At 52.6% G+C, this 27,514-nt stretch overlaps 1 protein-coding gene across 2 annotated transcripts in view; it reads left to right on the forward strand.

Annotated features, from left to right (window-relative positions):
- Hs1bp3 (HCLS1 binding protein 3) overlaps positions 1-27,514 on the forward strand; it is a 32,592-nt gene that overhangs the window by 1,741 nt on the left and 3,337 nt on the right. For both annotated transcript variants that reach the window (XM_038319217.2, XM_038319216.1), the window contains exons 2-6: positions 2,534-2,699; positions 6,485-6,692; positions 9,470-9,686; positions 22,862-23,016; positions 24,223-24,346. In XM_038319217.2, coding sequence (XP_038175145.1) covers positions 2,534-2,699; positions 6,485-6,692; positions 9,470-9,686; positions 22,862-23,016; positions 24,223-24,346 — 870 coding nt within the window. The remainder of the gene's footprint in view (positions 1-2,533; positions 2,700-6,484; positions 6,693-9,469; positions 9,687-22,861; positions 23,017-24,222; positions 24,347-27,514) is intronic.

A 27,514-nucleotide genomic window follows, 5' to 3' on the forward strand; every position in this document is an offset into this window, starting at 1 on the left:
TTCTGAATCCTCTCAGCCTCTGTGCCATAGTGCTTCTCCTCCTCCCCTGGGAACCAAGGACCTAACAGCTACACATGCACGTACTCAGTTCCTGAACAATTACCCATATACGTATGTTTTGATTCAGTCCCCTGGGAAACGGGGTCAAAATGACCTCTTACCTCATCTGATCTGGCAACAGCTCTCCAGCCAGTTATTGGTAATAGCCCTTTCGAATAAGCCAATCACAACCCCCCTTGCTTCTATGGCCTTCTCCTTTAAAAGTAGCCTGTACCAGCTAGTCGGGGTCTCTTGGCTTCCCGAATGCTGAGGGACCCTGTCATGACAGAATTAATAAAATCCTCATGCTTTTGCATCGGCTGTGGTGTGAGAGGTGGTCTCTGGGGGCGACTCCTCCTCGGTGTTTGGACGCTAGAGTCCAACAACCCGAGAAGACTGCAAAAGCCACAGTCCGGAGGCCACAATCTGGAGGCCAGTGTCTGGAGGCCACAGTCCGGAGGCCACAGTCCGGAGGGAGAGGGAGCGCTGAGAGTGGGAGGTGGCCCTGGAGAGCCCGCAATAGAGAAAGATAATGAGGTTTCGTTCTCAGTGTGATAGAAAAGCACAGACAGAGAGGCCCCATGACTAGGGGTACAGAGACCCTGTGGATGCTGCACCCATGTTCTGCAGGCACTGCCTGGAATCCAGGTGGAGCAACCCCACTGAGGGGAAGAGGGGCTGAGGCCTATTGAGGTTCTCTGTGCCTTCTGAATCTGGTGAGGTTGTGAGGGAGGCGGAGGACGTGGAGATCGGTGGTAGGGCTATCATCCTGAGCTTACTGCTTCCTGGGACGGGGAGCAGGTGGGACAGGGGAATGGGCATTTGTTCAGACGGGTTCGTTGTAGACCATGATTGACAGTCAAACGGAGGTGTTAGATAAGAGGCAGGATGACCTGGAAGAAAGAGTCCGGGTCACAGGTAGGAATTGGGGTACCATTGGACTGGGGTGTCATGGAAGGCCCTGAGTTTGGCTGAGGCCTGTGGAGGCGGTGTGAGCCAGATCATGGTAAGCCGTGGGCAATGGGACTCTAGGGACCTGTAGTCACACGGCAGTTGAGCAGCTTGGTTTAGGACACAGGTGAGCATACTATGCTCCTGAACCATGATGCCAACTACTTGCTTTTGTGATTTCTGGAGGAATTTTTTAAAAAAGAAGGGTGTGCCTGGCGGTGGTGGCACACACCTTTTCCCCAGCACTCTGGAGGCAGATCTCTGTGAATTCAAGGTCAGCCTGGTACAGAGTTAGTTCTAGGGCAGCTAGGGCTGTTACACAGAGAGCTCCTGTCTTGGGGAGAGAGAGAGAGAGAGAGAGAGAGAGAGAGAGAGAGAGAGAGAGAGAGAGAGAGAGAGAGAGAGAGACAGAGAGACAGACAGAGGCAAAGTGGATACCTTTCTGCGGGCCCTGCTAAGGTATGCCACTAAGCAAGTTAGTACAAGGGGTTTATTGGGGCGAGGGATAGTGAAAGAATGAACGGCTGGCTGAGAGGTGAGAGGAGCAAGAGAGTGAGCTGTGCCTGGCGGGACTTTTATTTTATTTTATTTTTGGTTTTTCGAGACAGGGTTTCCCTGTAGTTTCTAGAGCCTGTCCTGGAACTAGCTCTTGTAGACCAGGCTGGCCTCGAACTCGGAGATCCGCCTGCCTCTGCCTCCCGAGTGCTGGGATTAAAGGCGTGCGCCACCACCGCCCGGCCTGGCGCGACTTTTAAAGGGTGCACACATCACAGATGACATTAAGGCACCTGGCGACAGGTGATGACGTAACTGCCTGGGGGGGTGGAAGACAACTAACAATTCCAGTTGTACAGGAACACACCCAGACCGTGCAGGTGTTATCTGTGACTGCTTCTCTGTGAAAGCAGAGTTGAACAGATGCAAATGAAGTAAGATAGCATGCAAAACTTAAGCTATTTAAAATCTGCCCTTACCAACCTCAGGCTTGCTGGGCGGTGGTGGCGCACGCCTTTAATCCCAGCACTCTAGAGGCAGAGGCAGGCGGATCTCAGTGAGTTTGAGGCCAGCCTGATCTACAAGCGCTAGTTCCAAGACAGGCACCAAAGCTACAGAGAAACCATATCGTGAAAAACAAAAACAAAACAAACAGAACTCAGGCTTATGATTCAGATGCTTATGCTGTCCGGGGACCACATCTTGAGAACTCGATGTCTGGATGAGGTCATGTTTCCAGGCTTCCTGCTCTGGCCTGAACTTAAAGGTCAGGAGTTTCAGGGAGGGACAGGGGAGTGTAATTGTGCCTCTCAGGCAGAGTTGCCTGGACATGGGGCAGAGGAAGCACAAGTGGGCTTTTCTAATCCAGCTCAGCCCTAGGAGAGAAGACAAGGAAACAAAGCCTGAGACGTGGCGATTCCTATTGGCTCAACTGCTGGGGTCAGTACCACAGGGGATGGGGATAGAATGCGAAGAGTGGCTGATGCACCTCACTGGCCAAGCCTGCCGACTTGAACCTGATCTTGACCTGCCTTCCTTCGCTTTACAGGCAAGTTCAGAATGTCCACACAGGCCTTGACTTGACCGTGCCACAGCACCAGGAAGTACGGGGCAAGATGATGTCTGGCCACGTGGAATACCAGATCCTGGTGGTGACCCGGTTGGCTGTGTTCAAGTCTGCCAAGCATCGGCCTGAAGATGTTGTCCAGTTCTTGGTGAGCAGAGGGCCCTAGCCATGATCCTTTGAGGGTGCCCAGGCAGGGTGTCTGCCCCTCAGGGTCCAGTAGCATCAGCATGTTGACACTTGCCTAGGGTCTAGAGCGCTAGGCTGTGGGATGACTGGAACATCAGAGGAGATCCATACTGCGAGTCCTCAGGAAGGCAGACTTGTGAAGGACATAGATGTGATAGGCACACAGGGGAGACTGGGAATGTGTAGGGGGAGCAGCCTAAAACACCTTGGAGAGAAGAGAAGATTCTGGAAACTTCCTGGAAGAGGTGAAGGTGGGACTGTGTCTTAAAGAATAGATGGTGTTACTGGGCAGTGGTGGCACAAGCTTTTAATTCCAGCACTTAGAGGCACAGGCAGGTGGATCTCTGGGAGTTCAAAGCCAGCCTGGTCTACAGAGTGAGTTCCAGGACTACACAGAATATCTCTGTCTTGAGAGAGAAGTGGGGGGAGGTGCTGACCAGCAGGGGAGGAGTGAAAGGTGTCCCAGAAAGAAGGCAAAAGATCTGGGAAGGGGCTGAGAATTTGGAGCCTCTGAGCAGTTGATCATGGTCTTGGGAGGACACAAGGGTAGGTGACAGGCAGGACACAGCTGGACCTGCACTTGTCTTGCAGACAAGTCGTTTTAAGCAGAGACATGACATTCCCATCTGCCTTTAACCAGAGAGTCTAGTAACAGCAAGGCATGGGGATCAGGAGACCAGGAGCTTGGCTCTGGGGACAACACAGAAAGCCACCAGGCTGGAAGCTGCAGAAGCAGTAGATGGGGCGAGGAGAGTGTGAGGTACTTCCAGTGTGCAGCTTCCATTCGCCAAGGTCAGCAACACCGACAGAGAGCAGATTCAAGACTGGTTAGTGCACTATCCACCCATTGGGTCGACTCAGGAAGCCCAGCATAGAAGTGGGCCAGGCCTGAGACATCAGCTTGGAAGTCTTGTCAAGAGCTAGGAGTGGATAGCAGGGAGAAGAGCCGAGGAAGAAATCCTGGAGACACCAGCAAGCCAGCAGCAGTTGAGTCTGGCATCAGGGTAGAAAAGTGAGGGTGGGTGACCAAAGTCAGAGAAGCTAAGGGAACAGAGAACTTCAAAAAAGGAGTGACGTGTTTCCACATTTATTTACCCTTTGGTCCAGACCTGGTGAGCAGGAAAGACGGGATCTAAGGTTAAGGTAAGGGGAACCAGGAGGGTGCAGCCTGCTGCAGGTTGGTTCCACAACACCAGGCATCTGAAACGAAAGGAAAATGATGACGTGTACAGCAAGGGTGACAGCAAGGGACCAAATTATAAGGATGATGTAAGGGGCTGAAGAGATGGCTCAGAGGTTAAGAGCACTGGTTGCTCTTCCAGAGAACCCGGGTTCAATTCCCAGCACCCATGGGGCAGTTCACAACTGTCTGTAACTCCAGTTCCAGAGGATCCAGCACCTTTACACAGACATACACACAGGCAAACCATCAATGCACATAAAAAAAAGATAGTGTAAATCACAAATCTTTCCTTAAGGGACATTCCACAACAGTGCTGTTTTTCATCTGACTGCTCCTTAGACCAACCCTAGGTCGAACCTAGGGACCTAGGTGGAACACGAGCCAATAGTTCTGGGTCTGCCGTGTTCTGAGAGTGGATCCGCTCTAAGGGGCCGTTTGCAGCGCCCAGTAATCTGTCCTGACCTCAGGTTACCTGAGTTCAGTGCACCCACGCATTCAGAGCCGAGCAGACAAAAAGGGAGTGAGTGATGCCGGGGCCTGATGGACAGAGAGGCAGCATCTTGGGAACACTTGGGGTGCCAGTGCAGCCAGCTCTGTCCTGTACGGAGGACCAAACGTTAGGGCAGGGTGAATGAAAGGTCACCTGGGACACTTTCACATGCCACACTAGTGCTGCTTTGCCCTAAACAGTGATGCCCACGCCCCGTGGAAAGTATGCTGGGGTGCGTACAAAGCGTGGGCGTGCGCATACAGGCTGGTGCGGCGCTTCGCAGATCTTGAATACCTAAGAGGGCAAAGGAAAACTCATTTGCCATGGTATCCAAGGGTGTAGCCCAGAGTTATCCCCCTGGGATTTTATGAGTTAGCTGAAAGAATTCGTATTTCGTGTACGTTCCTTAGAAGGATATATATTTTTTAATAAAAGCAAGCATTTAGTTGCCAGCTCCCCCCCCCCCGGGCGTAAAGCCGCCCCCCCGGGGGGGGCACTATATCTGAGATCTGGCAGCCTCAGATAAAGTATGACTGTGCCTGTAAACCCTGATTGCACGGTCAGTGTACACTTACCAGAGGACCGTGAGGTAGCATCGCTGTCAACCCAGTGCTCCGCAGTGCTTGCCACACACAGTCACCGGGTATTTTGGCGCTCACACTTTAGCTCCCTGTTGCTCTTGTCACATTTGCTGGCAGCTGCTTGATATTCTGCCTGGAACACGAGTAGGTGAGGGAGCCGGAGCCGTGGACGGTGCCAGGGCGCCTGAGACTTACAGCTCACACTGCCTGTTTTGTGAGTCTGGAGCCTGAGCCTGCAGGGAGCAGTTAGGCCAGCAGGGGGTGCTCACTCCCCACTGTGGCTTGGCTACCGTTGCCAGAGCCTCAGAACTCAGGAATTAAGGTGGGAACCTGAGAAACCGGTGCCCTGGGGATCCTCTTTACTCTTTCCTCTAGAGTTCTTCCTGGTTGGAACTATAGGTAACAGCTTCCTATCCCAGGGGACTCCTCTTTTGGAAGGTTCTGAAGCTCCCTCATTGCCACGCTCACTGCACAGCCAGCTCCTGGTGTCTAGGACCTTGAAATGGGGTGGTACGCTGGTTAACGAGCTGTGGACCACACCCTTCCAGAGTCCCAGTAATGGGACCACCCTCAGTCCAGTCACACACCCGTGTACATACTTAAGATGGTACCGCCAGGTCTGGGGGTGCGGGTCATCCATGCCTTCATCCTCAACGGTGCCACATATGTCCTGTGGAGATGGGTTTACCCTCCAAGGAAGCACCAACGAGTCCGGGACTGAGGAAACCCAGGGTGCTGGTGAAGGCCCGGGCATAAGGCACGTGACTTTTGTCTGAGCTCATATGGATTGTACAGATCCCAGTACAAGCCTACAGGGCTGTGGCTACTCACTGCATGAAGCTGAGAGCCAGCCAGAGAGTTCTTCTATGTCAGCAAATGCATAGCAAGAGTATATGAAAAAGCCGTGATCGCTAAGCTGTGGGGAGGTTCAGAACTGGGAAGAGGTGGAGACAGCGGTTATAATTGATCGGGTCAGTTAGCCTGTGATCTGCAGTAAGCCAAGTGCTGCCTTTGGAGACTCAGGGAACACCTGGTGGCAGCAGCAGGCGATGTGTCACCCATGCATCAGGGACTCCTGCTTGGCAGTTCTCGGCTCTGCCCCATGCAGGACAGGCCCCACCAGAAGGCCGGTTCAAGTCAGAGGATGATCAAGATGTGCTGAAAAAGTGATTCCCTGTGCTGCCGCAAGATGGCCCATCACCTGCCACGAGCCGAACTCACTCTGGGCAGGCTCAGATAGACCAGAATAGGTGTAGGCCGTGGTCATTTGCAGGACACGTAGGTCCCTGTAAAGGGCTGTACACAGAACCTGCAGCAGTACCTTAGGCCTCTGCACTCCTGCATCCTTCCTTGGGGACCAGAGAGTGAGGCTGGGGGGCAGCAGCAGCATAGCTCAGCAGGGCATAGGCGGGCCTGCTCCGGGCACATATCCCGTCAGGGTGAGGAAGTTTCTTACTCTTCTCTCAGGAAACCACATACTCCTCTCATTCCAGGTCTCCAAAAAATACAGCGAGATCGAGGAATTTTACCAGAAACTGAGCAGTCATTACCCGGCAGCCAGCTTGCCCCCGCTGCCTAGGAAGGTCCTGTTTGTCGGGGAGTCTGACATTCGGGAAAGGAGAGCCATGTTTGATGAAATTCTGCGCTGTGTCTCCAAGGATGCCCAGTTGGCGGGCAGCCCGGAGCTGCTAGAATTCCTAGGTACCTGAGGCTTTGTCCCGTGTCCCTGAGGTCTCTGCAGCCCAGAACCCCACCACCACCACCACTGTGACCCAGTGGGCGGCCCATCGCCACCCTCCATGGCCTGCAAACTTTAGAAAAGCTCTTGGGGCTCAGTGACGTCCTGGGCTGGATGGTAAGCAGGAGCCCCAGCCCTCCTGCTAACTAACCACTGGATGCCAGCAGGTATTCATAGAGGGACTTGGCCATGGCTTTCCTAGCCATCTCATCATATATCTCCCTTCACTTAGACACTTGCGTGTGCACATCCCTCTGCCTCCTGCCCATCAGACCTAGCAGCCTGTGACATCCAGAGAACGCTGTGCCTCCCCACCCAACCTGCTGACTGGGTCCCTTGTGGATATCACAATCAGCCCATCCCCCGCATAGAGAGGATGGGTGTGATCTGGCACTCCTATAGCCAGCTCCAAGGACCTCAAACCTGTCTTTATAGTATCAGGACGCACCCTCCCCCTTCCCTCTTTCATCAGTGTTCTCAATAAGAGAAGTAATTTACTGATGGAGATTGGGGGTGTATGAACTAACACCCATGGGATGCTTCAGACAGAGCCTGTTATCCAGGGGGTGGTATTTTAACACCGCACCCTCCAGCACTCCTGTATACTTAAATCCCCCTGGGCGAGCATCTGCCTTTCATCCCTCGATGATGGGGCCAGGCCACGCCTACGTCTGGTGCCTATCTCTCTCTCTCTCTCTCTCTCTCTCTCTCTCTCTCTCTCTCTCTCTCTCTCTCTCTCTCTCTCTCTCTCTCTCTCTCTCCTCACCCCCTTCCTTTTCCCAACAGTCATTTAACTTGGCTCTTTTCTGAGCTCATGGATCTCCATTTCTACGGTTCTATGGGACGTAATTCCCATAAACCAAATGTGAAAGAAGAACGCTTTTTAGGATTTTTAACCACTGAGTGATGTTTGTTCGTTTAAGACAGAGCTTAACTATGTAGTCCTGTCGTCTTGAAACTCACTACATAGACCAGGCTGGCCTCTAACTCAGAGATCCGCCTGCCTCTGCCTCCTCAGTGCTGGGATTAAAGGTGTGCACCACCATGCCTGGCTGAGTGATTTCTTTTTAAGTGATGGTTTCAAAAAGTGGCTACCCAGTCACTGCTTGCATGGAAACGAACAAACAGTCCAAACCTACGCTTCTCAAACTGTCTGTGGGGGAGGACTCTGTTTATTCCCAGGCTTTCACAGACAGATATTACGTGTGCAGATACCTCAATGATGCCAAGCCTCTATTTCTGGGGGCTTGCTTCCCCTTTCTAAACTGAACTTACCATAAACACCTGCTTCTCATACTTTGAGAACTGATGTCAGCCCAGTTGTCCTGGGATGGTCGCAGTTTGTTCTGGAATCTCCTACATGCTCACTGCACTCATTCGGGTAGAAATCTGATCACGCAGGCTCCTGGAGTTGTCTGACTATGGTTAGGTCAGCAGAGTCCCTGGCGAGGATTTACTACAGCAAAGCATTGAGAAAGAGACAGTCCTCCTCAAGCCTCGTTGTACACTGGCTTGTGTGCTTCACCACCGGGTTTTCTGGGCACTGGCTTGGCTGTTTCTGTGGTAGAGTTAATGTCCTCTGGCATGACACAGCTGCTGCCCTCTTGGATTCTTAGCGGCTGTGATCACTAACCTGTATGTGAAGCACAAAAATGGGTTCGTTTACTTTCCCTCCTGGATGATGGAGGGACTCAGAAGGTCCCACCTCTCCCCAGGTGACAGATAAGGCAGATGGAGGGACAGACAGACAGACTGAAAGGTAAGTGGATGGATGGATGGATGGATGGATGGATGGACGGACGGACAGGATGTATGAACTGATATATGGATGGGTGGGCAGAATGAATGGAGGAAGGGAGGGATGGATGGATGGACGGATGGACAGACGGACAGGATGTATGAACTGATATATGGATGGGTGGGCAGTGTAGGGGCGTGGTCGATCGACAATTATGATTAACCAGACTAGCTTTAATATATAATATTTAGCTTTAATAAAGGAAAGAAAAGGGAACTTACAAAAGCCAAGGTTCCAGTGAGGAGCGCAGGGAAACAAAGAGGGTAAAAACAAACAAATACGGATTTAAAGGTATTTGGGTGGGCAGAATGAATGGAGGGAAGGATGGATGGATGGATGGATGGGTGGGTGGATGGGTGGACGGACAGGATGTATGGACTGATATGGATGGGTGGGCAGAATGAATGGAGGGAGAGAGGGATGGATGGAGGGATGGATGGGCAAGATGGATGGATGGATGGACAGACAGGGTGGATGGATGGACGGATGGACAGATAGACAAGCTGTTAGGAAGGAAGGAGTCCCTTTTTTTTTTAACATGGTATAGCTGCTTATAAGACGCTCCTGTAAGTAACCTCAGTTAAACTCAGCGCATCAAGCTAGACATGGGTGGACTCTTCCCTTTGTTCTGCAGGTGCTCCTCTATCTGGGATGAGCAGAGAGTTGTCTGTGTCTCCCTGGGCAAAGTTCACACAGCACTGGGCCACAGCTGAAACTCCTACCTTCAGCCTATTCTGACATTCCCCATGGCTAGGCCACACCGGCCTCCCATGGTGCCAGCATTCCTGAGGGGGACACCACAGAACTGGCCCTCTCCCAGACTCTCAGAATTGGGGTGTTTCCCAGGAAGTTTCAGGAAGTCCTCAGAACCTGGCTCCCGAGGTGGGTGTGGAGATGTCTCCTTGAAAGTGGGCGTCAGGCTCTCATTTTCTTCTCCCATAGGAACCAGGGCTGCAGGGGCTGCAGGCCTTGCTACTAGAGACCCCTCTGTCCTGGGTGACACAGCCAGCCAGCCAGGAGACAGCGATGAGGGTTTTGATTTCTTTGAGCAGCGGGATGACGTGCAGCCGCCCACACTGGGCCTGAGCAACAAGGATGTGGAGAAGTCCTTGGAGGAAGAGGAGGAGGAAGAGGTGCTCGATCCCCTGGGCATCATGCGGTAGGTCTCCACTGCGTCCCAGGTCCTGGGACTTTGACCTGGTGTGCTCAGGAGAGTTCACTCTGCTCCACCTCAGGGTTACACCTACCCAGCCCTCGTCAGACTACCCCCCCCCCCCCGTCTGTGACTAACTACACAGCCCCACGGTAGCTCAGTAGCACAGCCTGCTGGACCCAGCAATTCTGGCACTAGGACCTGGGTTCTCCTTCTCGCTGATGAGTGGCAATGTGACTTGTTTGCACCTGAGCGTGCTTCTCCATCTGTAGGGCAGGGTTTCCTTCAGCTCCTCCAGGACCATGTGGGTGTCAGTCACCTGTGACAGTGACTGGACAGTGTCCCCTTCACATGCTCACACATGCTCCAAAAGGAGACAGAGGGGCAAACCAGCTAGGCAACCCTTTTGCTTCACGCCTCTCTGATGCGTCCAGCCAATCAGTGAGCCGCTCCTGAGCCCTGGCTACAGGGACCACCCTGTGCTGGAAATGGGGTCAGGACACAGGCTGGAGGAGGAGATGCACAGCCAGACATCTCCTGCCACAGCCCCCACCCCCCAAATGGATGTGGGCTGAGAACACAATGGCTTCCCTAATGGAAACCAGCCTCTCGCCATCCCAGAATACTTTTTCTCCTTCTTGGCTCGAGCGAAGAACAGCTAATAGACTAATATTTTCTGTGCTGAGCATAACGCCATTTGCTTCGCATGCTGCGTCTCAGCTGTTCCTTCCTTTGCAAACAACAGCCCAAGGTGAAGAATGGTGCTGGCTTGGCACTGAGTTTGAGCACTTGCCGCTGGGGCCTGAATTCCAGCTCCATCCTTCAGTCGCCAAGGCTCGCTGGCTATCTGCCTCTTTCTCCAGTTTTCCTCAGTAAATATGGGCTCTCGACAGTACCTACTGCCTGGAGCACTGCGGGGGGATAAGCTAGGATGTGCAGGTGTTCGCATTAGCCGTCATCATAAGGTCTGCTTCCAGCAGAACCAGACCGCGGCCTGGGGCAGCCTTCTCCACACTGTGACAAATGGGTCTCGCCATCCTCAGGATACAGACAGGGGAGGCTGCCTGCAACAAGAGCCCCCGAAGCATTAGACAAAGGCATGTTCAGTGTGATGACATACAAGATGAGGTCCCCAGCATGCCACCCATTCAGCATGGGCTGTCCTCCCCAAATGTGACCTGTGGAACATGGACTGAAGGAATGTGAGCCCACAACAGAGAAGATGAGGCCTCACATTGGGCAGAGGTCCCAGGGCCAGGGGAATCTAGTGTCCCCAGTAGCCTCCAGCCATTGTGTATATTGTGAGGAGGAGGGGTCTGGTCCACAGGGACAGGTAGTAAGGATCCCAGGGTGACATGGGGAGAACCCTATAATATCCACTCCTTATGGGCCTCACCCAGCACGAGGACCCTGCCTGGGCTTTATTTTGTTAAGAATGGGGCATTGTCTGAACTCACGCCATCTGCCATTCTAAGTAACCAGGAGCCGTGCCAAGCTGAAATGGACTTCTGAGGCTGCACCAGCCTTTGGCTGAACAACATAGTTAGCAAAGTGGCTCCTTTTTTGGGTAGGAAAATGCTCTTGGGGTTGGCAAGTGCTGCCTTGAATTTCTTAGTCTAGTATAGCAGAGTTGAGGGGCCGGTGTTGGGCAGCCAGGCTGGGACCACCTGGAGGGAGCTCTGTGCCCTTGGGCGGTAAGGGCCGCTGGCTTCTGGTTTCTGGGAAAGTAGCACCAAGAGAACTCCCCTTCCTGCAAGATTTTCTCTTAAGGACCCATGTGACACCAGTTGGTACTATCGGCTCTGTCAGGAACAATAAGTAAGGTTTCTCGCAAGCTTTCTCAGTTCCAGGAACTGAGCTAATTGGCAATTGCCTGCAGGAGCTTGTGTTACCTGTGAGACAGCACTTCTGAAATTGGCTGTGACCTGCAGTCGATGTGTGGCAATTAGGACACACGTGTATATGCTTCATATGAGACCCAGGGAGGCTTGAGAACATAGGAAACCTCGCTAAGCGCACTCTGTGCCGATGGCTCCCTCATTAGTGAAAAGATCCAGAACATGCGAAACTGCTTTCTGGGGCTACGGCTGGCACCCCGGAGGAGACAGATCCCTGTGAGGCTGACTTTGTTTTCTGTGGTAGGGCACTGGAGTCTAGAGTCAGGCGTCGTGAGCTCATTCAAACAGCCCCAAATGGCAGAACTAGGGCTGAAGCCACCTGTGATCATCTTTTGGCAATGTGGCACGAGCTAGGAAGGGTTTTAACGCATGGAGAAGTCGAGACTCCTCAGAGCAGGGACTTAGCCAAAGCCTGGTGTTCTAGTTTGGTTTCTACTTCTGTGATTAAAGACCTTGCCCGAAAGCAATTCGGGGAGGGAAGGACAAGGTTTCCTTGGCTTCAACCCCCAGGTCACAGTCACTGAGGGCAGTCAGACAGGAGCTGAAGCAGAGACCATCAAGGGATGGATGCTGTGTCTCCCGGGCTTGCTGTCTTCTACATCCCAGGCCCACCTACCCAAAGGGGGCTCTGCCCCCTAAGGACTGGGCTCTCCCACACCATGCATTATTCAAGAAAATTCACTACATGCATTCCTGAAGGCAATCTGATGGAGGCATTGTCTCAACTGAGGCGCCTCTTCTCAGGTAACTCTAGTTTGTGTCAAGGTGACATGGATGGACGGATGGATGGGTGGATGGACGGACGAATGGGTGGATGGATGGATGGATGGATGGATGGATGGATGGATGGATGGATGGTTGGATGGACGGACGGACGGATGGATGGTTGGACGGACGAATGGGTGAATGGATGGATGGATGGATGGATGGATGGTTGGATGGACGGACGGACGGATGGATGGTTGGACGGACGAATGGGTGGATGGATGGATGGATGGATGGATGGATGGATGGTTGGATGGACGGACGGACGGATGGATGGTTGGTTGGATGGATCGATGGTTGGACGGACAGATCGATGGATGAATGGACAGACAGATGGATGAAGTAAATAAGTAAGTTAGTAACCAGGGCACTTCGTATATGACACAGCAGTGACTTGAAGAGTCAGGTTTCCCTCTCATGGACAGAAGAGCTGCCCACCTCACCCTTTGGTAGAGTATTCTTGGTTCCACTAGAGGCCTATATTCTGAGTTCCTTGGCTCCTCTAGATAGAGCACGCCTGGCTCCCAGGACATTTCTGGAGCAGCCTTCCTTATGCTCAATCTCAGGCGTTCCCTAATGTGGCCACAGGGAGGCGCTCAGGCTCCATTTCAGGACTGTCTACTAGGGTGGGAGAGATTGGCACAAAGCCGGAGCCTGACTGGCCTGGCTTTTCTTTGTCTCTTTAACCAGCCTCCAACTAGGGAAAAGTCAGCCATGGTGCACCGTTGAAAAGCAGAGAAAAGCCCACAGCCTCGCTCATTCAGACAGCATCACTCCTTGTCTTTCCTGAGTATTTTCCCTGACTCTGGCCCGTGCCGGACTCCAGACATGGTGTACATACTGTTTCTCACTCTGCTTTTCCAATTAACGTTCTGTCCCAGGCGCCTTTCTCTGTTATACATACTTTCTGTATTTAACTCTATTTTAGCATCTTTGTGGCTCTGAGAAAACTGCCTTGTGCTAGAGACATTTTTCAACCTCACTCAAAAAAAAAAAAACAAAAAACCTGGTCATTGGGAGAGATTGGAAACACAGGCAAAAGTCCTTTCCCCAGGAACAGGTATTTCTGACATTCACATCTCCTTAACAGTGGGATTATTTCAGAGCTGCAATTCGCAGCTGGGTGTTTCCCACAGCTTTGCTGGGGCTCTCTCTGGACCAATCTGTATTTCCCTCAGACTCTGAGCCAGCCCTCAGGCCCAGGCACTGGAAGTGGCACCATCAGGTCCTGGCTTTTGGTGCCTTCCGCAGGCTTTTGCTGTTGCAGGGAGGAACTCAAGGAACGCCTGGGTAAAGAGTTCTCATTCCGTTGAACTGTGCATCTGAGTAATGGCCTCAGAGCCAAGGTTCTGCAGGGGGCTCTGGCTGAGAAAGGCTCCTTGGGGCCCACACAGTGGCCCTGTTTTAGGCCTCTCTTCTCTGTCATCAAAGCACCGCTGCGCCTGCCACTTTCCCAGCCTGCTTCCTAGTGACAGAGGACACAGCTGGCTCCTGCCCCTGCCTGTCTGTGAGGCTGGCCTCTCAGGCTCTCAAAGGGGAGGGCCCAGGACTCAAGTGAAGACCTTTTTCTTTGGAGACTGTCTTATCATTATTTTTCCATAGATTTTGCTTCGTTTTCCATGAAATAACTGCTTGCGTTGAGTATGAAAATAATCCTTGACTTTTTGTATTTGACTGAAGTTTCTGCTCTGGGATGACCCTTCCATTTTTCAGTGTCTGTAGAACCCCTGCTATTGCTCCTAGATTTCCTCACCGGGCATCTAGAATCCATGGCAGGAGCTGGGGGGGATGGGGTGATTTCAGCCTTGCTGCCCCTCTCCCCTACTAACCCTGGAATGCCCTTCCTTGGGTGCCTCTTGCTAAACAAATAGCAGGACCTTGGGGACTTTGAGCCAGGAGGCCCAGGCCTCTGTTGGCTAAGCCTTTGCATCAGAGCACAGTTAGGGCCTGTGTTTCTGCCTGGAGCCAGGTGGGGATACAGTTCCCCAGGAGCCCGAGCCCTTCCATGGAGCCCTCGTCTGTGAGCCTTGGTCCCTCACCCTGCAGCAGCCCAGGCACCAGTGTATGCTGAAGTCTGAGAGATACTCCTACACAGCGCAGAGGGGTGGGGTAGATAGGGTACCCCCCCCATAATGCCTCTCCTCCTAATCCTCCTGCTCCTCTCGACTCCCTCTGCTGCCTACCCCCCCTCCCCACTAAACAGGTTCTCTGAGAGCAGTGGAGACCCCCAGTAGTACCTCCATGGTTCTAGGCCCTAGCTCGCCCCAAAGTAGGGAGGAAGGCAGAGTGAAAACTTTGATCCACCCTTACCCAGGGGCACAGCAGCCTCGCTACTGTATTTGCATGCAGGTCCTTCCTGCTCCTGGCCCAGCCTCAAAGGACTCCAGGGACCGTGGCTAGCACAGTGGTTTCTGCCCTTTCTATTTCAGTAGCAAAGGCCGCTTTTCAAGAGAAAAAAATTCACACAGACGCAGAATGGAAAAAACAGACCTGAGTAGAATTGCCTTCGTTCAAATTGACGTGGGAACTAGTTCTTTGTCCCCTGAAGTGACCCTAGATAGCTTTGGAAAAGGTCGGGGCCTCTTATAAGCACACAGTTTGAAAGCTGGAACTCCAGGATGTATGATCACCCCCCCCCCAAAGTAGGGTTCAGCATTCAAATCCTACCTTTGAAGCAGGTCACGGGCAGTTTGCTCAACTCCGAGCTGTGACTTCTTCAGTTGCGAAACAGTTAGGGTTTCGGGAGCAAAGGGGCCTCCAGTGGTGTGGAGGGAAGGCTCTCTAGCCTTCAAGCAGCTTTTACCTTTCCCATCAAAGCCCCGAAGGGTCTAGGCCCAAGAGTCAAAAGGAAGAAAGGAAAGTTATTTGTAAGATGTGGTAACTAGTCTGTCTTCTTCCCAAGGCCTGTGTCTCTCACATCAGACGAACTGTGGAGGGCTGTGTGCCTACTTCCTTTTGTTATGCAAACCGCAGCACCAGGTGATAGTTTATGCGCAGGCCCTGCTTGTACCTCCTGGCAGGAGCACCTGTACACCTGGAGGTGGCAGGCTGCCTCCCACAGTTCTGTCCCTGTGGAGAAAGAGTGTGCTACGCTGAGCTCTTGCTGGAGCGAATGCTTACCTGATCCCTTCCTGATCGAGTCATGTGAGGGGCCGTGTCTACCATTTTTCTATTCAAGGCTGCCCCCAACATCAGCCATTCATAGCATGACAGTCCATGTCCAGTAGGAGGTTGGACTCAGTGTTCAGGGTAATAGAGTTGAGGAACGTTTGTAAGAAACCAGGGGCATCCTGAGAGGAGGACCTTCAGTGACCTGATTCGTTGTGTGTGTGTTTTGGGGAGGTGGGGTTCAGGACTCTTCATATCCAGCTGAGACCACTACCTATGCCGGGCCTGGACTTCTCGAGGTTTTTGTTTACTGACTTGCTTATTTTTTGAGTCATGGTTTCTGTGTACAGCCCTGGTTGTCCTGGAACTCGCTCTGTAGACCAGGCTGGCCTCGAACTCAGAGCTCTATCTTCCTGCCTCTGCCTCCCAAGTGCTGGAACTAACGTCAGGCACCAGCACTGCCTGGCTGACTTCTCTGTTTTTATCGGTTTGGATGACGTGGGTGACAGACAGTCTTCAACAGTGGCAGCCCGCTTCCTCAGTCATGCCAGTGGCTAGAACACTGCGGGATGCTGATTGGGACGGTGGAAGAGACTCCTTAGATAAGAGCAAACAAAGGCTGCTTGTTCATTCTGCAGTAGGCAGGGTGGACCTGATCTCCAGCACCTGCATTTGCCAGAGACTCAAGGCAGGCAGACAGGCAGGAATGAGAAGCCTTACATTAGACAAAAGGGCTGGCGGGGTTGGACTGTCACTGGGGTCTGTCAGCACGGGCACATAAAAGCAAGATGTCCTAGGTCTTAGGGAATCCATTAAGGGCGGGTGTTTGACTTGCTTTCTGCGACTGGTCCCCCTAAATTGGGAGTAAAGGTGACAGTTAGACAACCTGGCAGGTATTGATCACGCTTGGCCCCTGGGGACTGGCTGTTGTAGAGGCTGTTTGCTGGTTTGGCTTCCTGGGCTGTTTGCTGCAGGTTCTGGCCAGAGTATCTGTGTAAAGTGGCCCTTGTCTTCTTGTGCATATTCTATCTCTTGGAATAATAGCTGCGTGAGCAGGGCCGGATATTCACCTTAGGATGAAGGATGGTCCTCTGCAGGCAACACCACTTGGTATCCTGGTGGTACATGGTGAGGACAAGACAGAGAAAATGAAATGGTGTCACCCATAATGTAAGAAGTGGGACTCATTACTGAGGTACTGGTCCCTGAGATAGGGGTTGACAGTGTGAAACCTGGAGAGTTGGGCTGTTGCTTTGGTGAGTATGGCGCTGGACTCCATAGCAATGAGGGCTCTCCAGGGCGATTCGTCATCCCGGGCCTATCTCCTTGTTAAGTTCATAATCATAAGCCAAATATCATGAAACAGCCCTGGCCTCGCCCGGTACTAGCTGCATACAGACTACAGAGAGTTTCCGTAGATCTCCCTACGGGTGTGCCAAGTTGTCTCACCCCTCCCTGCACTTCCTGAGGCCTCCGCCTGTCACAGCTGCTGACACCTGCTCATCTTCTACCCAGTCCCTCCCTGAAGCTCCCGTCTATTCCATGAGGCTGCCCGACCCTCAGGGTGGATACCTCTCCTGGCAATTGCTGTTCTATGGAGCCCCGTGAGGAGCTGCTGCAGGTCAAGCTGGCCAGGGATGGAGTTCAGGAAGTCTTTACTGGGCTGGGAGATGGCTCAAATAAACCCAGAACCCACATAAAGAAGCCTGAAGTGCAGGGACATGTTTAGAATCCTGGGGGTGGTGGCAGAGACAGGCAGGTCCCTGGGCTTCCCTGGCCAGCTCGCCTGTCCTGTTTGCTGAGCTCCAGGCCAGCTAGAGATCCTGATTCCAAAACCACGGTGGACAGTGCCAGGGAAGTGACAGCTGAACTTCCCTTTGGCCTCTGCTCACATGCACGGGTATGCACACGTGTGCACCTGCACACACAGAAAAAGATCGTTTAGTGGCACCCTGAGATTGTTCTGCAATTGGAACAAACAGCCAAATTTAAGGTGAAGATATGAAAAATTCTTTATGGTAAAGCAGAAAAGTTGCATCATTGGAAAAGATGTTTGTTGCCATATTTGGTGTGTCATCGCCCTGGCTTTGAAGGTGGTCTGTCTTGGCTGTGGGCTCCAGCCTTCTGTCCAGACCCAGGCGGCTGGCTAGGTCTGGCGACCCTCTCTGCTACTCCCTTGCTCGCCAGTCCAGGGCAGCTGGTGCCCATCACTGGTTGCTGTGGGAGGTGGATGAATCTGGAATGGCTCCACACGGCCCCTGGGTGGCCAGAGGGGAGGCTGCTCTCATGTGTCGATCACTGTCACCAGAAGTGCCTGAGCCACAGGGAGGGAGGCAGAGCTCTGGAGCTGTCAGCAGCAGCTGCCGCATCTCCCTGCGTGTGCTACATGCCTGCCTCGGAACATGGCCCGGCTGTGCATCTGTCTCCTGTCAGGCACGCAGTAGGAGAATCGGAGTCTGCACACCAGCATGAACATGCTTACACATGCCTGCAGCCATGCAGGAGCCCCTCCCTACCTCACACAGCTGGTGCGGGACGAGATGCCTCTTTAGGTAGCCCTTAGGATCTGCACGGGTCCACCAGGAAGTCAGGGGCTGCCGACCCCGCCCAGTCCCTGGTGAGGAAAAGAGAATAAACCTTGTATCGGTCAGAAGCTTTGCCTCCTGTCAGTGCTGAGGGCGGACTGAGTGTCTGTGGACAGCTGGGTGGAGGTGTTGGCATAAGGAAGCGCAGGAGGAGGAACACTCAGAGCTCCAGTGACTCAAATCTCAGATGAAATGATCGATCCCATCCATCTATCACTTAGGTTACAGCTCCGTCTGGCTCTTACGCCAGCCTCGCCTGCCATTCATGCTGCTTTGTTCCTCAGGCCGGACCATGGTCTGTGAGCAAAGTTCCATGAGGAACTGCTTCCCCCTCCTCTTCTCACCATCACCTAGAGGGGTATATGTTTCTGGTCATGCAGAGTGACTGGCATTCGGTCTGCCAAAGACTCTCTTCTGGCCTCAGCCCACCAGGTCAGCCACCCCGTTCCACTGACTCCACTCTCGGCTCCAGCTGTGGCAGACTGGGGTTTTCTATATGGAATGGCTGGTGACTGGCTGCTCAGCTCACAGCCTCTGGGAACAGGCGCCTATCTCGAGAATGTCTGTCCCATCACCTAGCAAGGGCACCTTTGTTTGGGAGGTGCTTGGTGAGTGCTGCTCCTAGGAGGCGCTCCAAGGGAATGGACGGGCGGCTTGCAGCTGACAGGCTGGCAGGGGACATGGTTGTGATAGCAGTGTTGGAGTAGAGAAAGGGCTTTGTAAAGATGAGCGCTGAGATTGATGCTGTGACCCTCACTCTCCCTGTCTCCTGGGACAAGTAGAAAGAGTCTGAATTAGAGACGTGTTATAACTCTGCCTGCCTGCCTGCCTGCCTGCCTGCCTGTTTCTCCTTCCCTCCTATCCAGTCAGCTAATCTGTCCCCCTTCTATCTGATAACTATCCAGCTACACAGAGGACAAATGTCTGTATGTGTGCGTGCTTGCCTGCTTGTCTGCCTGTCTGCCTGCCTGCCTTCGTCCTTCCGGTATTTACTGAACACCTTTCTGCAGTTTCCAGACGAACCAGACAAGACCCGGCAATTTCCAGGTCCCAAAGCTCCAGATCCCTTGATGTCTTGTCTCCCATGGGAGATCTGAAAATTAGGAGGCCAGGGCAGCTTGGCGGGGTGGGGCTGAGTACAGACAGTGCCTGACTCTGCGCTCCTGTGCTGAACATCTGCTTCTTTTCAGTTTAGCAAAAATCACAGGTATCATCAAGGAGGACAAAGATGTGACTCTTGTTTGAGAGGAAACCTGCCCAGAAGGACAGTCTAGCATCATTTGTACTGTCGAGCCAGCCTGGGTAGGAGTAGGGAAATGGTTGGAAGGTCACCTGGCTTCCTGCGTATCCTCTCTGCTTCCTGCTGATCTTGATCCATAGGGAACTTTGCCTCCCTGCCCTCTGAGCCTTTGACTGGGTAACATGTGCGTTTGATCCCCAGAGAAGGTAGTTTCTGAGTCGGGAAGTTCAGGACATAGAGGGCAAAGCTACGGGAATGGCTGAGGAGCAGCCTTGGGCCTGCCTTCCTGGAGCTGATGGGCCAGGTGCTGGCATGGGCATAGATGGAGTTCTCTGCCCATCACTGCTGCTGTGCCTGCTGGGTCCAGGGCCAGAGACCAAGCAGAGGATTTTAGCATAGGTGAGTAAGGGATATATCGATGATGGAACAGAGCCCACGCTTCTCTTCCCATCCTCCAAGGCTGGTCCAGGGGATCACAAACCCAACTGATGGTTATATCCCATGGAGAAAGGCTCCCATCTCACAGGGACCTCCAGGCACATGGGCACAGGGAGTCTGGACTATAGTCCATCCTTGCTAGGATCATAGCCTCTGTTAGCACCCCCTATCAGGGGATAAGATGAAGGGAGCCACCCCATGAGGAACAGCCGAGTCCACACTGCAGGGTCTGAGAGGAGCTGGAGCTTAGGCTTCCAGAGGATGCGCACTATTAGGCTAGAGATCCTGGCTCCCTTCACTCACCCCAGTGCCACAGGCAGAGCTTAGCACTTCACTTCATCTTGGTGGCTGTGTTGACGGACAAAGTACAAATACTAGAATAGGGACACAGGTGCTGCCATTGCCTTTGGAATGTGTCCCTTCCTCTCCCGAGGAGAGCAAGGTCAGTCTTATACACGGGACATTTAGAGTAAGGCGCAAGAGCATAGGATCATAAGTAATAACCACCCTGCAGCCAGCCCCAAAGTGTTCAGTCTGCTGTGTGGCCTCCACCAGACACTCGACTCCTCTGAACCATTGCTTCTCTATCTGGCCAACGAGGCTGACCTGACAGATGTAAGCCAGAGTGCCAGGACATCCAGATAAGCACCTTCCTGGCGTCCACAGCTTCTCCGCTCTCATCTGTGACTGTAGGCTAGGCTGGAGTCTTAGTTACGATTTCCAGTGCTGTGAAAAGACACTATGACCAACATCAGCTTGGGGAGGGAAGGGTTTATTTCATCTTACAACTTGTGGTCCATCCATCATCCAGAGAAACCAGGGCAGGAACTCAAGGCAGGAACCTGGGGGTGGGAACTGATGGGGAGGCTGTGGAGGAGTGTGCTGCTGCCGTGGACCCAAGCTTACCCTCTGTGGCTTGTTCATCCTACTTTCTAGGACCACCTGCCTCGTGGTGGTACCTCCCACAGTGAGCTGAGCCCTCCCATATCAGTCTTCAATTAAGAAGATGCCCGATGGATTTACTTACTGGTCAACTTGATGGAGGCATTTTCTCCACTAAAATTCCTTCTTCCCAGATGACCCTACCTTGTGTCCAATTGGCATGAAAACTAGCCAGCACATAGATCTACCTCCAGACTGTGGGAATAGTCAGCTCAGAGTCCCTGGCCTTGCAGCACCCAAAGACCTGCTACAATTTTTGGCAACAGGCAGCCTCTGTGCAGTTTGCCAACATGAGCTCAGAGATGACCTCACTGCAGTGGAACTGGCTGCCAGGCATTCAGGCGAAAGCAATCCCAGTTTCCAGTAAAAAAAAAAAAAAGAAGAAGAAGAAAAAAGAAAAGAAAAGAAAGAAAGAAAAACCTTGCTGTTTGCAGGAATCTTCAAACGGCTAATGTGGGCAGCAGCCCCCAGGCATGAGGTCAACTTGTTAAAATAAAACCAAGTTTCTGATGTGTAGGCAGTGTCACAAGGCAACCCAGATCATGTGATCTAGCTCCATGAAGGTTGCCTTGCCCACCTGGATCAAGAATTAAAACTGTGGCTTACCCCCAGAAGCCTCCCAGTGACCCCCAGTTTCCGGCTGCAAGCATCCCAGGGCAAGAGCTCATCAGTTAGTGAACAGGTGTAGCAGAGCCAGGCTGGGCTGCTGCCAGAGGAACGTCACAGGAGTAGGCCGCCCTGGGGACCCGTGGCATTGGACAGAAGGGCAGCAGGTGCAATACAGAAAGAAGGACATGTGTGGGAAGCAAAGCCTTAGGCCGTGTGGTGGTCACTATTGTCAGCTCTTGACAGGATCTAGAATTAACTAGAAGACAAGCCTCTGGGCATGCCTGTGAAGGATTTTTCTTGATTGGATTAACTGAGATTGGAAAATGGACCCTAAATATGGGCAGCACCATTCTATGGCCTGGTGTCCCAGACTTCATGAAAGGGACAAAGCTGAGCACTGACATTTATCTCTGTTGGCTTCCTGGCTATGACTACAGTGTGATCAGCCACGTCATACGTCTATCACCCTGATTTTGCCACCATGGTGGACTGTATCCTCAAACCATAAATCCAAATAATCCCTGCCTTCTTGGAGTTGTTTTGTGTTGTGTTGTGTTGTGTTGTGTTATTGTTGTTAGGTATTTTGTATAGACGGAGACAGTACTTTTGTTTCCCAGCCGCCCAGACCCAAATAATCACACAGAAACTGTATTAATTACAACACTGTCTGGCTGATGGCGCAGGCGTATTTCTAGCCAGCTCTTACATCTTAAATTAACCCATTTCTATTAGTCTATGTATTGCCATGTGGCCGTGGTGTTACCTCATATCTTGCTTCCCCGGCAGCGTCTGACCCTGCTTTCTTTCTCCCTGCATTCAATTTAGTTTTCCCACCTAGCTATATTCTGCCCTGCCATAGGCCAAAGCAACTTTTTTTTATTAACCAATAGTAATAAAACATATTCATAGCATACAGCAAGGAATCCCACTTTAATTTTGTTATGAAAAGAAAAGTCACTAATAGGCCTCTTCCTACCTTCTGGGCCCTGTCCCTTGAACTCTGAGCCACGGACCACATCTGCCCCATGTCCAAGTGACTGGAAAGTCCAGCTTTCTGAACTCAGGCCCCAGGAGGCACCTCACAGGTACCCTCACCTTGAGAAGAGAAGCATGTTACCAGGCCCATGGTCATGTGATAGCATGATACCTGAGTAGACCATCTGAGTTAGGAACTGTCTGACCATCAGTGACTAATCCAGATATCCCCTCGCTTCTCCCTACCCTTCACAGTGCCCATCACACCTGAGCATTGATTGTGACTGCTTCAAGCAGTCAGCGACTCTCCACTCGATTGTCAGATTTTGGCAAAGCTCATTCCTGGTTCATGCACACACCTTCTTTTCGTCACCCTCCTCTTGTCTGTTTGACCCCTTGGGTCAAGAGGACCTTGAGTTGGAGATTTGAGGATCACTGAGGCTGCTCCACCTGCTAAGATTGCTCTGGTTGGGCTGCCCCAGATCTTCCTGTGGTCCTCTTCTGACTCTCTCTTCTACGACCCTTGGCATCCAGACAGTTCCAGCCGAGCTGGGAACCTGGGGATGACCAGTGAGCCACCTGTGCACTCATGAGACTCCTTACCTTGTGTTTTATTTCCAGCTCCAAGAAGCCCAAGAAACACCCAGAAGTGGCCATGAGGCCCAAACCTTCACCTCGGCTCACCATCTTTGATGAGGAGGTGGATCCTGACGCAGGGCTCTTCAGCCCAGGCAATAAAGTGTCCCCCCAGAGACCTCTGGAGACCACACAGGACTGTAAGTGCTGTTGTTGTTCCTGCTGTTGGCCTAGAGTTTGTTGACTGCCTGTGTCCCCAAGCCAGTATCCTGTTTAGATGGAATACAGATTAGGTATGTAGAGATTTTATGCTGGCCAATTAGAACCTCATAACCAGTGTATGAATGTCCTATACAGGAAGAGAATGCCTTTTTTTTTTTTTGGTTGCTTAAAGACATAGTTCCCTGGTTACCTCTGTAGCCACATGGGCACTGGAACTGTTTAATGGAAAGAGGGTACTGGCCCATCTTGAGCGTGCATGCTACTCTGTACAATGTTTAATTTGAATGACTGCATGTCACCCCTGTAGACTCTTCTGCAAGGCATGATGCAGGGTTCAGAGGGAGGGCTCAGTAGCTTTGGGACTCATCCACCTGTCTCTCCGAACCTTCCTCATGCCTGCCCAGGTTCTCCTCCCCAGGGAGGTAATTGATGGTAACTTTCTGATTCATCCCATGCCTGGTGAGCATCCACCAAGGGAAGGTCAAAGCTCAGATCCCTAACCTTACATCTCAGAGCCCACGGGAAGCTGGGGATACATAGATAGCATCACCTGAAAATGTAGCACAGCCACAAATCTCTTTCAGGGCTGAGCAGAAACACGGGTTCCCATAGGACAGCGGCATCCTGGGAGGGAGTGCAGTGGTGGACCCCAAGATGCCAGGAGGTCCTAGCTATCTCCACTGGAAAAAGAGGCTTTCAAGTAGAGACATGATTGACACTCCCAAAGGATTGCCATGAGTGGCTCAGGTGGGAGAGGGTTGCGAAGACCTGGGTTTACCAAAGGTGGTCCTATCAACACTTAGTGTCTGTTGTCCCCACTCCCCATTCATGACCTTAGCAAGATCTGTGGCTGGTGGCTGCCCCTCAGCACCTGCTCATTTGTACCTGTGGGCAAGCTCAGGGGTCCAGTCCTGCTGGAACTTTGCAAGGGGGTCTGGTGCAATATCCTGAGAAGCCACTCACCCCAACAGAGAGCAGCCCTGGAACAGAGCCAGACCGGGTGGACAGGCTCCTCATACCGAAGAGAGCTGGAAGAATCTCACCCTCCTGCCCTACAGGGTGTCCCACCTCTCTGCTTTCTTTGCTCACTCCCTTGGGTGCAATAGGAGGCTTAGCAGGCCTGCTCTCTGGTAGCCGAGGATAGACCAGCCCTTCTTTTTACCCTCTGCTCCTTCTTCCCACAGCCCTGAAGCTGTTTGACGACCCTGACCTTGGTGGTGCTGTCTCCCTGGGTGACCCTTTACTGCTGCCAACTACCCGTGAGAGTGGAAGACCCACATGCAGGGATAGCTGCAAGGAGCTGTTCAGGTACTGTTGTCCCCAGAGACTACAGTAGCTCTTACCCACGTGTGAGGGTGTTTTCCTAGCTTCAGCCCACAAGCGAGGGATCCAGCCCTGGCCAAGTCCTGCAGCCTTGAGTGGCCACTCACGGCTTAAAGGGAGCAAGGATTTGCTGGGGGAAGATTGTCAGCAACCAGGGCAGCCCCATTGGTTCCCCAGAGAGTTCCATTCCTTTCCTTTTCACACGTCCATTTTAATAGCTCCTTTAAGGGAATAGAATAACTAAAATTATCTAATTCATGAGCAAGTGTAATGGGCATAAGTGGCTTGGGGAACAAATAAAACTAACCCTTGATATACTTTGTGTTCAGAGAGAGCAATGACCAGCCATCCAGGAGGGTCCTATCAGAGGGCAGAGAACTTCAGGATTAATCTATTACCTGAAGGTTGATGTCAGATGTGAAAGAAATACTGTCTGTTTCCTTAGAGCTGCTGTGTGTTCGGAGTTGTAGTAGGTTTGCCTCACCACAGGTAATTTTATTTACCCTTCCCACGGACCTGACAATGGGTGCTGTTCTCTGCAATTACAGAAAATAGTGTAGGAAAGATGACTTGCCCAAGGCCACCACTCTTGTCAACCGAGGTAACCACCTCTCAGCTCCGGTGGAATCCCTGCGCCCTTGGAGAAGAAGGGCTGGGAGACCTGCCTTCCTGCTGCGGGGTCTCCCTGACTTCTTGTGCTACACCCTGCTCCCAGTTGCTTCCACTGTGGTGTTCCTACCTCCCAATCCACGCCCCCCAGGATACAGCGTGCTTGGTGATATGCATGAAGCAGAGCGGCCTCTTTCCAGGGCAGTTTAGATAGCACCGAGGCCTGTGGTCCTTGGAGGCTGACATCCGCACCGCACCCCTAGTTAGCAGCCCCGGGCTATTACACAGCCCTCTAAGTGCCCGCCAAGCCTGAGTCACCTCGATGGCGTCTTGTATTTACACCTCTCAGAGGCCCCTGGCATCTGTTCACTAGCTCATTGTTCATCGTGTGTGCTGGCTCCTGACATCCTGCTGCCTGGGAGGAGCCAGGATCATAGTTATCCCATTAGGGAGGAAACTGAGGCATGGGGCAGTCTGGTGGCCGGGTATATGCTGGAGGGGCAGCACCGCATACCATAAACCTTTACTTTCTTTCCATCCCACGTTCACTGTTCTGTGGGTGTCTCACGGCGATTTCCACAGGATGCCTTGGCCAGCTGACATCCGCGTTAAGCAGGCTTATGCACAAGCAAACACTGTCACGCAACATTTCATGGCCTTATTGGTCCCTGGGACCCTTCCTTTTCATTATGCCTCCCAGTCTTGCACAGCCCCCTGGGAATCACGGCTCAGAGAATGTGGGCTTTGCATTCCTGCCTCCATTAACAGACATCTGGTGGTGAAGAATTGGCTTCTTGAGAGCAGGAGCCAGAATTTATTATTCTTTGTGCCTACCTTGTTCCTGTTGAGGCAGTAACTGGACTCCCTTTGATGGCGGGCTTCCACTCCTCCATCGCTCTCTTAGCCACTTACCTCAGCTTCGATTCTCCTGAGGCTGCAATGTTGGAGTTGTTGAATGAACCAAGCAGAGTTCAAGGAACCTCTATCCCAGTTCTCAAAGTCTGTAGCTGAGTTCTGCCCTTTGTGGGGGCTTAGGAGGGAGGAGAGAGCTACGGCTCCGGGACACAGAACACTTCAGGACATCATACCACCTGGGTCTGGAAGAGAGAGGAGCTGAACCCCATGTTAGTTAGACATGATCTGGGGGGCCCGTGTCACCGTCCATACGTTAAGAGTGGCGATGCTGGCCGTGCTGTGGCTGGCCACCCAGGGCACCCCTCCCAACCTTAGCAGAGCCTGCTGTGACTTGTTCCAGAGAGTCGTGGCTATGCTTGAAATAGGTCAGGCCTTTAGCTGCTGTCCGGCTTTCCAAAGAACTCTGAATATAGTTCTGTCCTTTTGAGCTTCTTGTGGGCACCCTTGATGTCCTCTCGAGGAAGTAAGGAAGCCAGCTCGGGACCCAGTGAGTCAAGACACAATGGCTGCCTGGAGAAGACTGGCAGGAGCAGCCTTCCTGTGGATGAGGACACCTCCCTCCATCTCCCTACCGTTCCTGGTCTCTCTAGAAGCTGGCCCACCCGTTCCCTCTGTGCCTAGACTTTTTGCTCACTTCTGATCTCCCCAAGCAGGCTCTGAAAGCCACGATCACCCCTAAAAGCAGGCAGGGCAACCCAGAGCTCCCAAGCCGCTGGTTCCTGACAGGCAGTTAGTTCTCCACACTGCTCTGTGTGCACTCAGGGCTCTTTCAGGCCTTGTAGGACCAGGGCATTGTTCAGACCGAGTGCTCCTCTGTCCACTCCTGTCACCCTCCCCCACCTCAGTCCTTACTGGGTTACTCTTGTTCCTCTGCAAGGTCACACTGCCCAGGGCAGACAGCCTCCTTCACACTGTTCTCAGTCCTTTGTTCCCAGCCTTTGCTCTCTGGCAGCCCCCTTTGCAGGATCCTGCCAAGTCATGTCAGGGCCACCTTTCTTCCTCCTTCCCATAGGAACCCTTCCCCATCTTCTCTAACCATCAGTGACTGCTTCTGAGTCCCTGTCATTATTCAGATCCTCTCTGGTCAAGAGTCAGGGTGCCCTGCAGGAGGAGTGAGGCAGTGGCTCTATTATAGCTGCTCCCTGCTCTAACATTCCGTGACTGTCAGTCCAAGTCAGTGTGTGCAGTATGCCCTTAGATTTGCGAAGCACTTCTAGGGTTGTTTTATTTGGTCCTTACAAGGGTCCCTGTGAGGTTAGAGGAGCACGAACTACCCCCACCCCTACAGGTGGGCAGACTGAGAGAGGCTGAGAGGTGGAGTGGCCTGAGGCCACCTGCTGAGGCGCTGCTAGATCTGCTCAGATCTGCTGTACAGCGCTAATGCTCCCCCTTCCCTTCCTAGAGATGAGGAACCAGAACGTGGAGAAGCTAAGTGGCCTCCCAGGTCCTCTGCTTTCCACAGCTGTGCCGAACTCACTTAGCCCGGCATGACTGAAGGACAGCTGTGGAGATAACTGTCAGCACAGGGGACAGCCCCTCCCTGAAGCTGGAGAAGGGACCTCTATGCAGGAGTTCCCAGGAAGGCGACCACCCTCTAGAAAGCCAGCCTCCTGTGGGTCACCCTAGCCA

Source organism: Arvicola amphibius, chromosome 2 (assembly GCF_903992535.2).
Source record: "Arvicola amphibius chromosome 2, mArvAmp1.2, whole genome shotgun sequence".
Lineage (NCBI taxonomy): Eukaryota > Metazoa > Chordata > Mammalia > Rodentia > Cricetidae > Arvicola > Arvicola amphibius.